Source organism: Falco punctatus (assembly GCF_963210335.1).
Source record: "Falco punctatus genome assembly, chromosome: 7".
Lineage (NCBI taxonomy): Eukaryota > Metazoa > Chordata > Aves > Falconiformes > Falconidae > Falco > Falco punctatus.
The window spans coordinates 37,051,868-37,066,985 of NC_137587.1; the positions used below are offsets into that span (position 1 = coordinate 37,051,868).

Below are 15,118 nucleotides of genomic sequence, written 5' to 3' on the forward strand. Positions count from 1 at the left end.
GAGGAAGATCAGCATGTTTGGCATGGTATTTTCCTTATTAGCTGGAGGCAGAAACAAGTTCCTTGTCAGTGGAAACCTACTGTGAGGGCATTAGGACACAGAAAAAAGTGTCTTGTTGGTGGCATGTATTTGTTTTTAACAGCTTGAAGGAATGGAAGGAACACAGAGTATCAACTGTAATTGGTTTTAAGTGTATTCCTTGTTGACGGAACACAAATATACAGCAGTCCAGATTTAGACCCATCCCCTTACCATCAAGGGCCTGGATTATAAACTTTTATCCCTACTCTACAGCACCAGATGGTAGCTCACATACATTTCAATTATTTATTGAATAGGCACTTTGTTATACTAGGGTAATCCCACACTGCAGCAAGAACTACACACTGTTTTTATTGCGAGCTATACTTTTCATCAAGTCAGTAACCTTTTCATATTCAGTGAACACAATAGATAGAATTAAAGGAAGCGATTTTATAAACAATTGTATGATCTGCCTCCATCACACACAAAATGACAACGCAGGGATCAATCAGTAAGACACAACCACCAGCAGTGCTATAGAAAAAGCGTATCGTTCTTTGGCCTGCCCCAAATCCTTTCTTCAACTTCAGTGCTCAAAGTACCGTCACAGTCTGATCTATCACATTTAACAGTTTGTAGGTGCTCACTCCTACAAGCCATCAGCTTGAAAACAGGAGTACAAAACCAGACTGCACTCTGCTGAAGATGCACAAAGCTCCCACCACAAAACAAATAATCAATGTTCCCCAGGCTGCAGCCTTGCAGGGCAGATGTGATAAAGTGGTTAATTATTCAGTTGGCAATCGCATTAGTGACGTCAATGGAAGAGTCCAGGAAGTGAATCCTCTTACTTTGTTAGTGTATGACAAAGAGTGGTGGTCCCCACAGAAATTAAGGAGAACCAGCTGTCCCTACATGTTAGCGCTCTGTATGTAGTGCTAAAGACACATATTTGCATTTACTGAAGTAAATAGGCCCCTCCTTGTCCCTTAGGAAATCCTTTGTTTTTGGTTTTGTTTTGGTTTTGTTGTGGGGTTGGTTTTTTGTTGGTTTTTCTGAGGGCTCTTGAAAAGCCTAATTAACTGTACATGCAGGAACAGCTGATAAACGGGACAATATACTCATGAGCAACAATGTCTCCTCCCTCTCCTCCAATTCTTATTCCTCGGAGAAGTTAAGTCACCTTCGTCTTACATTATTATTCATAACTTACTCAGCTGAATAAACCAGTCAGCCACCATGGCCGTTTTAACATAAATTCACTTAGGCATGCAGCAGGGAAGGATCTCCAATACCCACATACCCGTAGTCAATACTCTGAGCTAAACAACACTGGATAGAAAACTTTCATCCTAAGCATTACCGCAGGTACCCCCACTGCCTTTTGTCAGCACCGCCCGGACCACCGGAGGTTTCTCGTTATCAGACCGCTTAACAGCGGGACACCATTAAACAAAGCTGTTATAAAGGCTGCCTGGAATGGCTCTGTCCTTCGGGGGCATGGCCACATTGCAAGGGCTGCGCGATGAACGAGCGGTAACTGTGGGTCCTCTCCGACAGCGCCGAGCCGGGCACAGGAGCCGCCTGCTCCCCCTCCCCGGTGGGACCCCGCCGAGGAGGGCTGGATTAGCCTGACGTTTCGGGCTAAGCCGAGCCGGGTTTCAGGCCAAGGACACTCCAGGGCTGCTCCTGCCGCCGGCTGCCAAACGGCCCGCTGGGGGCCGAGGGGAGCTGGGAGGAGACCTGCAGGGGTCAAGGCCCGGCCGGCGGCAGGGGTGTTCCCCAGGGAGGCTCCGCATCCAGGGGCGGCGTCTCCCCACCCCGCCCGGCCCCGCCGCGGTCGGCAGCGGGCAGCGCGCTCCCGGGGCCGGGCCGCCACCCCGGGCCAGCCTGCCGCCCCTCGCCCGGGCATCAGGGCAGCGGGGGCCGCCCTCCCCTCCCGCTACCCGTACCCACCCCCCATCCCCGCGGGCCACCCCCGCCCTCCGCCGGGCTCACCCCACTCGAGGAAGTCGGAGACGTATCGGTCGCGGCGGAGCGGCGAGTCGCGGCTGCACTCGGCGTAGACGCCGACCAGGAGGTCGAGCAGGGTCTCCACGCTGAGCACGCTGTCGTGCCGCTGCGGCCCGTCCAGCACCAGCTGCTCCAGCCGCTTCAGCCGCACCTTGGCCGACATGGTGCCGCGGCGGCGGGCGCAGGGCAGGGCAGGGCCGGGCCGCTCGGGCGGCGGCGAAGCCGGCTGACGGCGGCGCGCAAAGGCCCGGGGCGCCGCGTTCAGCCGCGCCGCACCGCCCGCGCCCCGCGCCGCCTCCCGCCCCTCGCGGCCGCGCCGGGGCCGAGCGGCTCTTTCCACGGGCTCCGCCTCAGGCCCGGACGGTCCATGGGCCGGACGCGGCCACCCCCTACTCCCGCTCTGGCCTCCCCCCGGCGGCGGGGAAGGGCTGCTCCCGCTGCTGCTCCCGCTCCTCCGCCCCGGCAGCGGCGGCCCCGGCAAGCGCGGCCCGGCGCGTCCCACGGAGCGGCCCCGGCGGCCCCCGGCCACGCCCACCACGCAGCGTCCGCGCGACGTGGGCAGGGCCGCGCGAAGCCGCGCAGGAAGATTGGGACGCGCGCCGCGCCGTAGGGGGGGGGGGGGGGGTGTACCGCTGCAGCGCCGCGGCAGATTCGCCACGGAGCGTGTGAGGGGCGGCGACAGCGCCGGCCGCACGTTCCCATCTGCACTTTCGCCTCCCGGCGGCGGGGCGCAGCCTGCGCCCCTGTGTCCCAGCCGGCGCCGTCCCAGCAGGGTGGCGGGGGCGCAGCAGGCCCCTCCTCACCAGCCAGGCAGGGGCCGCGGTGCTCTGGAGGCCGGGCAGGCTGCCCTGCGCCACCCCGGGGCGCGGCTTCCCTCGAGGAACGGGGGTGACCCCGCAGGCTGCCGTGGTCCCCACAGGCCTTCGCTGGTGCGGGGCTTGGGAGGTTTCCCGGGCCGTGGCTGGAGCGGGGCCTTCCCCTTGCCGATTCCCTGCGCTGCGGCCGGACTCGCCCCGGTGGAGCTCCCACCACAGGCGCGGGGCTGGCGGGGTTCGCAAGGCCCCGAGGCAGGACACGGTGTCTGGAAGCTGTGGCTTTCTGTGCCTTTTGAAACCTACCTGGTGATAGGGCTTCATTTCAAAGCAGCAGCAGCAACTCGCCTGGGCAAATAAGAGCCCTGTATGTTAACAGCTGCTGCCCACACTTCTTGGAGAGCGGAGCTGGGTGTAAGACACTCAAACTTTATGCAGTGCTTTTTTTTTTTTTCTTTCTTGATTACAGCTTATTCTGAGAACTGCTCTCTTTAGAGGCTGCATCACCTTAAGGCAAGATGCTGAGTAGCTTGAGATGGGAGTTTTAAGTCTCCAGGAATGCAGCCAGTCAGGTCCTGATGCAAAGCTGAACTGGGAAGGATGCATTTTACTTGCTTGTCTTCCCTGGTGAACAGATGGAGTGTTGTGTGCTGAAATCATCCCACCGGAAAGAGAGGCAGTTCTGATGCAGCTGGGAACCCCCCTGTCCCCAGGAGCTGGAGCTAGAGAGGGGGTTGTACCACGGTAGCTGCAGTTGCCAGGGGTCCTTTACAGTCAGACGTGACATTGTCGAAAGACCTGAGCATTCTCAACCATCACCTTCAGGACAATGGCTAGGCCAAACCCAAGCAACGCTGCATGCAGGGAGCTGCCCTTTTCAAAGGGTCAGGAGCATAACCAGATGGAACTAGATGCGAGTATTGCATAGCAGAAAGTGTTGCTCCCAACGCAATAGAGGTCCAGCAGATTGGTACAGAAATACTTGTTTCTAGGAGCCCTTGCCCCTCGGGCATGTCTGATGATAGACATCTCTTTGACACCAAATACCTGTTCTATCTGAGAACTATTCAGGTCGTAATAATACTGTGCTGTGTATTTGGACCTACCACCTGGATCAAGAAGGTACAGGCTTGTTGGGACCTGTTAATTCTAAAAACTGCAAGTAGATAGAAGATCCCATGAATCATACTTTTCAACCGAGAGCCTGTAATTTCAAAACAAAGAAAAACCACAGTGGACTAAAATATAGATCTGATTTGTTTTGGTTTTCCTAAATGACTTCTATCTCTTTGTACTTCCTTCTGCAAACATCCTCTTGAAAAAATGTGTTCACAGCGTATCTGGAAGTTTTCATTGTTCTCTCAGTGTTCCTCCCTGGTTACAGTTGTTTCACCTGACCTCAAACTGTTTTAATACCACAGATACATTCATATGCAGGATCCTTAGCATTTTAACAATCCCAATTGCTTTTATGGTGCTGTTGCTTTATGTAAAAGTGGAGTTAAACATTTTACACGTATTAACACTTTGGAGACTCATTTTTGGGCAGTTGATCAGAGTAATGGCTAGGGAGAACAGAGTTTTAAGGTTCCTGTTACAATATCTCTCTTTCCTCTTCTTATCTGTTCCTGCAGATGGTGATTATCACCACCTCCTTCAGCAAGGAAGAGATTATAAAGGGAACTGAGGCTGTATGAAGAAATAAATAGCCATTTTCTGCATACCAATCGCTCTAATGTTTCCAGTCTCCTCAGTCTGTTTTACATTAGCAGGATTCAGGGATTTCAAGAACTATTACACCAGTGACAGAGAAGAATCAGGTCCTGTGCTGGGAAAATGACAGATGGATGACAGATGATGCTGAAGCCAGCTTTAACAACTATGGAAGGTTTAGTACATCAAACCAGCATGTCTAGGATTATTTATGAACAATACTGTAAGTATTCCAGAATTAGTGAAAAGATTTCAAAAACTCCTGCAAAGAGTTAAAAGATTTGTGTATTGTAAATAATGCTGGGGCTTCACAGCAAGGTTTTCAGTTACAAAAACCCTACCTAGCTGAAAAGTGACATTCAGTATACATACTAAAAAATGTATGTAAGCGTAAAAATGTAGCTGAAGGTATTCTGCTTCTGTTACTCATCTTTGCCAATTCCTTATACTAAAAATAAATGTGATCTGGCTAAAATGAATTAAATGATCCATCTTACCAGTTCCTTTTTCCTGTGGCATATTTCAGTGGAAAAATACAGCCCCTTTTTCTGGGACTGATCTGATTTTTAAAATCCTTCTTTTTTTTTTTGTGAGAAAAAAGGTAAGTGAACAGGTTTTCACTTATATATTTTCTGGAATCGTTGTAGAACCACAGAACTGAAGGCATAAAGTCCATATGGCTACTGAAAAGTTTGTTCAGAGCCAATCAGCTTAGGTCTCCTTTTTTTTTTTGTTATTTTTGGCTGTACTCCAAGTAACTTAGTAACTAGTGGAGGGAGAAATTTTGTTACAGAATTTTGATGGCAACAGGAAATAGCTGTGTCACTGCCTTATGATTTCAGGAAAATCCACCCACAGATCATTTTGGAATTGAGAATAATAAAGAAATATAAAGAGTATGGGCAGAAATTGCAGACATAGCTCACTAATAATGAAGACCCCCATGCTAAAAACAACAATAAAAAGATGTTGCAAATATCTACTTTGGCACATTCAGACAGTTAATTCTAGAAAAAGAGAAAAAAGCATCAAGTTGCAATCTTTTGTTTGCATTTTGTTTAAATTGCTTTTACTTTAATAAGCAAAGGGGAGGCTCTGAACAGCTAGAAAACCTAGCTAGAAGACCTAAATATATTCTGTTCATTAAGGAAATTAGATGAAATTTCTAACTGAGAGAGAAGTTGACTAATGTGCAGCAAGGGAGGAGTTTTCTAAGGATTCAGAATGCAAAACATAATTAAATTGAAATCAGAGAAAGATCATAGTAATGAGTTCCACAGGTAGAATATAAGAATGAGTTAAACATGCCTAAAAGGAACATGACTGGTCTGTATCTTGTTGTTATCATAGACTTTCCTTCCTGGAATTATTTTTTAGGCAACTGTCACCTTTCCAGCTCTGTTTGTATTTGGCAATATTCTAAAAAATTACTTCTTGACAAAAGCTGTGTAAATCTACAGCTGTCATCCATACTTGGAGCTAAAAATAGTCTGTCAGTGGGGGCTGTCTTTGATGACATTGCATCACATAAGCCTGAGCACTGAGCTAATGTACTCAATATTAAAAACAACTGTTAAATCACCATTGGTGTTATGTTAGCTGTGATGGGAATTACATATAAAGTTTCTCAAAGAAGACAAAGTCTCTGCTTTTTTGGCGATGAATGCTAAAACTCTGCTTCAGCTTCCAGGGAGCTCTGTCTGCGTCAGCTCACTGGTAATACAGTAGCTGAGCATGGGAGTTTCACAAATGCTCTTGTCTTTGCAGATGATGATGAGCAAAGTGAGATGGAAGAAAGGGCAGTTGCTCATGGAGAAGTGCTGGGAAGGGCTGAGGGTCAGGTCATTTTCAATTTTCACTAAAATGCTTTCTCATAACAGTAAAAAAAAAAAAAAAAAAGGCAGCAAAGCCATTTGGCAGGCTACCTTCTGTTAAGTGCATTCTGCCATTAAGTGCAGTTGTTGGCAGGGCTTCTGTTTTGATTTTGTAAATATCTAGATTTTAGTGATGGTATAACCCAGCATTTTGAACTGAAGGTGAGGCAAACTGGGATATGAAAAGATTTTGCACTTGGTGCATGCTTTCTTAAAGAGAAAAAAAAACTAAAGAAGTGAAAAATCATTAGGTGTATTAGTAGAGTTTTTTAGGGATACTGTCACTTCTGACTGGTTTCTTTGTAGGATTTAGGGAGCAGAGTGCCATTATAGCAAAGAAACCACGCTAATCCCTCTTCTTCCAGTCTAGATGCAGCAGGTTGCCATACACATTGTTTTTTTCTCAGTATTTTTTCTTACTCATATAGTTTTCTTACTCAATAATTCATGCCTATTTAAAGTTCACCTGAAAGAGGGGAACTTGCCTCCCTGCTGCTGTTTCAGGAAACTGTCAGTCTTATTGATCAGTATGTTTCCTGATTACGGGCAGTTTAATACAAGGAGCCTGAAATGGATCACATCAAATTAACGGGCTTCCCATTCCATTCATGCTTTGAAAGCAGCATTAACTGAAGTGGGCAGCTGCTTCCATCAAAATCATTATGAGGCCACTTGTTCTTTTTTTTTTTTCCCAGAATTTGTCTGAAAATGACTGAAGTGTAGGGAGGGAACTAGGGGTTTAGATGAAGTCATTGTCATGGACTTCTGGAACAGAATGTCGTTACTACATTCAGGCAACACAACAACTCATTTTTATTTCAGTTCTGATTTCAAGCCCACAACATCCTAAGGAAAGCATTGGCTCCATGATCCAGTCTGTTTAGGCACATGTCACTGTTGAAAGAGTGACAGAACAAAACAGAAAAACCTCCTTAGACTCATGCTACATGAAGGGATCTTCAAAGGAGGTGGAAGCAGTAGTACAGAGATGATATTAAAAAGCCAAATACTCGTCAACAATTACAGCATCTTGCAAGTAGCAGTACCATGTCTTGCTCTCTGTACAGCTGCCATTTTGTCATTTAATAGTGTTGTGTTACTGCAACTTCACATCTGCCAGACTCAGTCAGATCAATCTTTGTACAAAGTGTGAAAAGCATCGTGTTGCTAGAGGCAATTTTTTGCGCCTGAGCTGATGCTAGGCTAAAATTATCCAATTTTGTTTCGTGGGCTTTTTTATTTTTTCTAGATACTCTGGCACTCTGGTTCAGCCAAGCTGACAGTAGTACCGTTCGTTGTACAGAATAAGGCAAGTTTTAGGTGATAAGTACAAAAAATAGGAGATGTGTTCCCTTTTTTTAGCTGATCTGTAGGATTAGTTCTCCTGTGTTGCTGAGAGTAGCAGTGTTATTCTTACTGCATTTAAAATTAATACTGCATTTTACTAATTTCTGTATGTCTTGAGAGGAATGACTGGAGATGAAAAATAAAACTTCTCCAGTTGTCTCTCCTGAACCTTTAAAAATCTGTCACTGACTTTAATAGGAGTGTTCCCATGGAGATAAGCACAACTAAGTCTACCTAAAAGGAAAATAACTGATCTGCTTTGAATGAAATATTTTTGCATTGTAAGTAATGTTACTTTAATACACACTTCATTCTTCTATGACAAAGTGCTCTTTGTTTTTCAAAAACTGTATAATCAAAATGAAAAGCAAGTTCTATTGTATTCTCTTCCCTGGTTTCCCGTCCACAATGGACAATCCATAGATAATAATTCTGTGGTAATGAGAAGTTGAAATCAGAAAATATTTCAATCTATTTCTAAGATACAGGCTGAGCGTAACTAGCATTCAGGGAACATACAGTTGTACCCTGCCCTAAAAGCAACAGGAGATATTGTGCAGAAAAATGCTTTTACTTCTTCAGTAATGATGACCTGGCAAACCATTCTCAGCCAATGGTTTTTTATTATAAATCTCCAGGCACTGGTCAGAAAGGCAGAGGTGGGACCAAAATGGCTACAATTTATTCACAGTGTCCTGGGTCAGGGAAAAAATAACTGTGCCAACTTCAGCATCAAAAATATCCTGAAAACCTGCTCCTGATAATTCTGCTTCTGATAAATCTCACTTTTCTGTTCGATAAAACCTTCTTCTAAAAACAAAGTGATTTTTCTGACAACGTGTAAAGACGACATTTGGCTCCTATTAATTTGCTCTGAACAGGGATTTCACTCAAGCTTCAGGCTGACCTTGGCTGCACCATGACACATCCAGAGGCACTCAGTCTGGGTTTCAGGAATGCTACTGTCTTTGGCTTCTGCCTTACCCTATCTCCGCAGAGCTGCGTGGAAGCCCTCTGCCCCACGTTATGCCAGCAATTATCAAGATTTTTAACAACACTGACAGCAATTCAGGGGAGACCTGAACTTCACAGCACCACAGGCAGGTGTGAACGCTACCCCTGCCTGACTTCCCTCCTCCCAGCCACCGCCAGTCCCCCACCCCATGGGAAATATTAAATCCCCCCTTCCCACCTCCCTGCTGGGGGCTGGCTCCCTGTCAGCCCCTATATCAACCCCCTTCTCTTTGGTGCTAGTGATAAGCTACTTACTCATCCTCCAGGTGTGAGTGGTGGCACCCAACTGGACCTTTCGAAGTTCTGTGGAGATCTCTTTTACCTTGTTTTCTTTTTAGCTCCATATAGTTTCTTCCATACAATGCTGAAATGATCCACACGTTTTAGAACAACTTGAAATTTTGAAACTAAAATCTCTGATGAGCTGCCTCAGTTGGGATTTCAACTTTGCAGACAAGACCAAACACAACCTTACAGGTGTGGGTGCAATTCCTACTAACAGGGGGGTAGAGACTACATCTGCTAACTGTGCGTGGCAATGTCAAACATACATTTTGTGGCATCACACATGTCTTACCAAAGCCCTGTGACAAAAGACCGGTGATTAGCACATGGTGCTAAGAGCCTGCAGCTGCAGGAGAGAAGGTCCTCCAACCAGCAAGCACCATGGGAGGAGCATCAAGGAGGGGTTCCCCAAGTAGCCTTGGGTTCAGAGAGCTGCTTCCCCACCGCGAGATGTGAGGGCAATGTATAGTGTAAGAGGTGGCAGCTGTTTTGGTTATCGCTTGTTCTGAGTCTGTTAACTGTGATGTGGAAACGTCTACTTTTCTGAGTGCAAAAATGAAGACTCTGCGGTGGCTGTTGCCACAGGCTGTGTGCTCAGGCTGGACAACCCAGAAAAGCATGAAGCTGTGACTGCTCTTTCTGAGAGGATCACCTCAACTACTGTGTGCAGTTCTGGGCCCCACAATTTAGGGAGAAAGTTAAGATCTTTGAATGGCCCCAGAGGAGGGCAGCAAAGCTGATGAAAGGGCTGGAAAGAATGTCCCGTGAGGAGTGTCTTAAGGACTTTGGGCTTGTCTAGTTTGGAGAAAAGGAGGCTGAGGGGTGACCTCACTGCTCTCTACAGCTTCCTGTGGAGGGGAAGTGGAAAGTGAAGTGCTGATCTCTTCTCCATGGGATCCAGTGATGGGACATGTGGGAACGGTTCAAAGCTGTGCCAGGGAAGGTTCAGACTGGACATCGGGAAGGATTTCTTTACTGAGAGGGTGGTCAGACACTGGAACAGGCTCCCTAGAGAGGTGGTCGATGCCCCAAGCCTGTCAGTGTTTAAGAGGCATTTGGACAATGCCATTAATACCATGCTTTAACTTGGTCAGCCCTGAATTGGTCAGGCAGTTGGACTAAACGATCATTGTAGGTACCTTCAAAATGAAAGTTTATTCTAAATGGACAATGCTTCTGTTCCTGATGTTAAGCAGGAACAGGGTAGGTCCTCAGCTACAGTAAATTGTCATGACTTCATTGGAGTCAATAGCAAATTGCAGAGACTCACTGTGTCAATAACTAAACTCCCCAGGGCTGATCTTCAGCTGATAGAAATGGTCATAGCTTCATTGAAATCCACTGACGTCCACCTGACCCTGAGGTTTTGCTATTGATTATGCTGGGAGTTGGACAAGACCTAAATTTAATTTTGTGATGGTCCAGGAACAGGATACATTATTTCAAAGCATCCATCATTACTGCAATTAATTGGTGCCTGTCCTGGGCAAGGCTGTCTCTTTCAATCGTTAAAATGCTGCTTGCTGATCTGTGATTTGCCCTGCAGATGTAAAAATCTGCACTGACATAATATATGTAAAGCAGAAGGGGTTTGACTATTTCAGGTTTCATTTAGGTGTGTAGCCTATGGTTGCCTCAGGTAATACCAAGGCACTACTTAATCATGATAACATGATTAAGATGCAAATCCACATGCCTAATTTAAATACATTTGTTCTCTGAACCATCCACCTGGGTGTAGTTTCTAAGAGTAAATGCAAAGTACTCACAGCAGGCTTCAGCTCAAGCAGAATCTCAGGGACAGCTTCCAAATGTAATCACTCATTGTCGTAGTAGAAGGTTGAGGTCACCTTTTAAAAAGTGCTGGGAGGCCAGGTGTTACACATGGTCCTCACTGCTTGCATTATGGAATCACAGCTATCAGAATAATTGGGCTTGGAAAGGACCTCTGGAGGTCATCTGGTCCAACACCCCTGCTCAAGCAGGGACACCTGGAGCCGATTGCCCAGGACCCTGGGCAATGCCTTCAGGGATAAGAGAATTATTTCCAGGGAAGGAGGTGCCACAGCCTCCCTGGGCAACTTGTGCCAGTCCTTGGGTCACCCTCACAGAGAAAAAGTGTTTCTGGATGTTCAGATGGAAACTCCCAGGTTTGTTTATGCCCATTGCCTCTTGTCCTGTCACTGTGCACCACTGCAGAGAGCCTGTCTCTGTCCTCTCTGCACTCCCCCTTCAGGTATTTATATGCATTAATAAGATCCTCACTGAGCTTTCTCCTCTCCAGATTGAACAAACCCAGCTCTCTCAGCCTTTCCTCATAAGAGAGGTGCTCTGGTCCCTTAATCATCTTAGTGGCCCTTCCCTGGACTCTCTCCACTACATCTATGTCTGCCTTCTACTGGGGAGCCCAGAACTGTAAAAGTGCTCCAAGTACAGCCTCACCAGTGCTGCGTAGAGGGGAAGGATCACCTCCTGCAGCCTGCTGGCAACGTTCCTCCTAACACAGCCCAGGATACCTTTGGCTGCCTTTGTCACAAGGACACGTTGATGGCTCTTGTAACTGCCTTCTCTGCAGGAAACAAGGTTTGTGCAGGAGTGGAGAGGATATCAACCCTGAAGCCAAGCCCCACAGTTAAGAGAACCTGCTGAGACACTGCTCAGAAGGGCTGATATGGTCTTTCCTCTGAACATAACAAAGAGTGCACTAAGCTAACCAATGGATCTACCTTGCCAAGTCCTCACTAGTCATGTTCACCCATCTATCTTGTCCCCAAATTACATGGTGTGTTACTACTGAGAAAGCCTCCTTGAGGAGCAGCCGCCACTGAGCATGGTGATGTGTGGCTCCCGTTGTAGGATCCTGCTGGGCCCCTGGCAAAGTGTGAGGATGGCATTGGCAGGTGGCACACACAGGAACATGGGGCAGCAACCCAAAGGTCTGAGCCACCCTGAGCCCTGGGTGGACACCTATCCCAGGATTTTGACCCTGATGTCATGCAAGCAGACTCGTGTATCTAAGGTGCCTTGTAGCAGCCCCTGACCTACCAAGAGGCAGCCTGGTCAGACTGGTCATCTCCCCCTAGCTTTATTGGTGTTGCTGTGAGTGGCTGTCCTGTGTGTGTGGGACAGGCCGTGACATTGGCAGTGGACTCGGCAGTGTTAGGTTTACAGTCGGACTCAATGATCTTAAAAGTCTTTTCCAACCTAAATCATTCTATGAATTTAATACAGTTGGCATGCAGTCTCCGCTTAAACCCAGGTGTCTTGCAAGTTAACAGCTTGTCTTGTTCTGCCTGCACCTCCTCCTGCCTACTGCATTTCTCCTTGAGAATAACTCCTGAGGGTCTGGAGAAGGTTTGCTTCATTTTCACTACCTTGAGGCAAGGCTGTGGGCCTCATTCATCACAAAGCATAAGCTCTAATGGTGTTTTAATGGCCCTTTCTAGTTAGTGTATGACCAGGCAGAAGGGCTTTTGTATTCCCATGGGCACACAGCTAAACCTCTGGTAGTTCTGCTTGCAGACTGCTTCCCCCATCACACCGAAGGAGAGCAGCCTGATTAAGACACCTGGTCCTTTAGGCTGCAGGCTGGTCGTATACTTACCATCTCTCCTATAAAAGCCCTGATCTGTGAGAAACTCAAATACACCTTGGGAAAGCACCAACTTTAAGTGCACCAACAATAAGTATGTGCAAATGACTTATAGAAAAGAACTAGAAACTTGGAACATGGAATGTTCTGATCTTGTGCAGTTCAGGCCACCTCCAACATTGCATTGCAACCAGAGGAGTATCACAGTCAGGAAACAGTTGAAAGAGCTGGAAGACTGTCTTTTAAAAATGACCAAACCCACTGTTTTGTAGAAGAACCAAGCCAGCTAGATATGCAGTGTGAGCATGTATTATGATGAGCCTGGGTTATTAGCAGTCACTGGATTGGAAGCCCTCAGTGAATAAATTTGCTGTTTCAGGACAAAAAAAGAAAGCATGGCATCTGCTTCGTCAGTAGTCACTGCAGAAGTGCATGATGAAATAACAGGAACAGTCCATGAAGAACTGTACTGATACATGCTGGTTTTCTCAAGTCTATTGTAAGAAACAGGCAAGAGAACTACCAGTGCTAAAACAGGAAGAAACCAATCACATGGTGAAAGAGTCCTTGGGCTATGGAGTTACAAGGGAATGAGATCAGCTGACTGTGCCTCACTTAACGATATGGCTGTGCAGAACTCCGGAGATCAAGTCACTGTTAATCATATCAGTCGGTTAGTATAGATTCAGGATGGAGAGGATTCATGAGCAGCAGAACTAAGGAACCTTTTTGCAGTGGATCTGTGCCCTGTGCACTAGTGCTTATTCTCCACTCATCCTCTGCATCATTTCCACAGCAGCATCCTCAGATCTGCTCTGCATCTAGCACTCCGGTCCCGTACCCGCTTCTCCCACCCCACCCATGCTTCCCGTGCCTCTGCCCTCCACCCTGCAGTGTGCCAAGTCATTCACCACTGCCTTCTGGCAGATCACAGGATTTCCAGCCCCCCTCTTGTTTCCCAGCCTCCTCCTGTGGGCTCTCAACTGAGTGCCACGAGCATCCTGGCTGTGTTTGTTGCCAGACCCGGTTGGTGAGGGCTGGAGGCAGTCTTGCCTTTCCCCCTGGGAGGGTACACACGCAGCACCTCCCTGCTCTGTTATATCACCCACTTGCACAGAACTTGCAGGAAGACAGCGTCTTTGCTATTTCTGTGCTTTTGCCAAATTTGGTAGAAATCGGGTTCAGTAGTTACTGATGCACGGGGAACACCAGACACATAACCAGATGACAGGTTGCTAAGGAAATCAGAAACGACCAGAACATCAGGCGCCTGAGGAGCGCTGACTGTGATTTGTAAGAATGCCGATAGCAGAAATACCTGCATGATGAAGAAGCAGATGAAGAACAGCCATAGAAATACCCCGGAGGCTTTGAGGAACCCAAATCTAGATAGGGACGTCACAGAAATGCTAAGAAGAGTCTGAGGTTTTTGATTGAGTGTTGAATGAGGGTTATGAGAGACGCTGGTATCTACAAGATATACACCACATGGGGAAGACAACACAAAAGCAGCTGAGGATTAACGTGCAGTACGATGGATTGTTTGCATTCAAAATCCGACTCAGCCTCTTGTAGAGGGATACGGTATTGCTGAAAGTGGGTACAGAAAGCTGATAGGATGAAGCAAAAGATATTTCTTTTGTGGCTTGCCAGACATGATGGGGCAGAGTAGAAGTCCTAACAACATGTGAGCATTTTACAAAAGTGACAGTGAAGGGAAGAAAGCAAGTGGAAGCGGGTCCAACAAAGAACAAAAATGGGAGCTTTTAGTTCTAAAGAATTCAATTGCAGAAAGGCAGAGGAACACTTTAATGAGCTCCTCAACAGAGGGGGTGGGCAAAGGTGAGGAGTAAGTGGCTGTTTTCCAGACAGCTGAGCTGTTTGCAGCAGAAATTTTGAAAAATAAAATGCAAAAGATGCTTGGGAAGCTCAGGACCACCAAAGCAGCAGGGCACAGAGTGTTCCTACTGTCTGCTACTTTAGAATTACTAAAAAATGGGTGGTGGAGATAAGATGAAAGCCTTTACAAGCTATTTTTACTGGCTTGGAGGCTTGAAACAATAATGGAAGTGTTAACCGTGGCCTAAATTATGTGCCCAGTTTGGAGAAAGGAGGAAAAGAAGAGTGTGAGAACGTTAGAAAATGCTCTTCAAGGCCTGTAAGATGTAACTGTGACACCTGGGAGAGGCAGACCCCTCATGCCAGGGAGCTAGTCATGCTTTCCCGAACACAGGACTGGAGGCAGTGCGTGATGGTTTTGCTGCTGACAGCCCTGGAGGCCTTTTGGCCAGTGCCCTGATTTGAGGAGCAGCCTCGGGGCTCAGGCTGGGCAGACAGGGACACACAGCCCTGCGCTCCCCCCCCAGCTGCTGCGGCTGTGCTTTTGATGTATCTTCTTGTGTCTGTTTCTGGATGGCCTGTGAGTTTCTTCTCTGTCTGTCAAC

General features: G+C 47.2%; 1 protein-coding gene across 13 annotated transcripts in view; it reads right to left on the reverse strand.

Annotated features, from left to right (window-relative positions):
* CDC42BPB (CDC42 binding protein kinase beta) overlaps positions 1–2,512 on the reverse strand; it is a 98,552-nt gene extending 96,040 nt beyond the window's left edge. For all 13 annotated transcript variants that reach the window (XR_013929302.1, XM_080394544.1, XM_080394543.1 and 10 more), the window contains exon 1: positions 2,023–2,512. Coding sequence is in view for 12 of the 13 variants with exons in the window: in XM_080394544.1 (XP_080250670.1) it covers positions 2,023–2,200 (178 nt within the window). In the remaining variant the exon portion in view is untranslated. The remainder of the gene's footprint in view (positions 1–2,022) is intronic.
* Between the last annotated feature and the right edge of the window lie 12,606 nt (positions 2,513–15,118).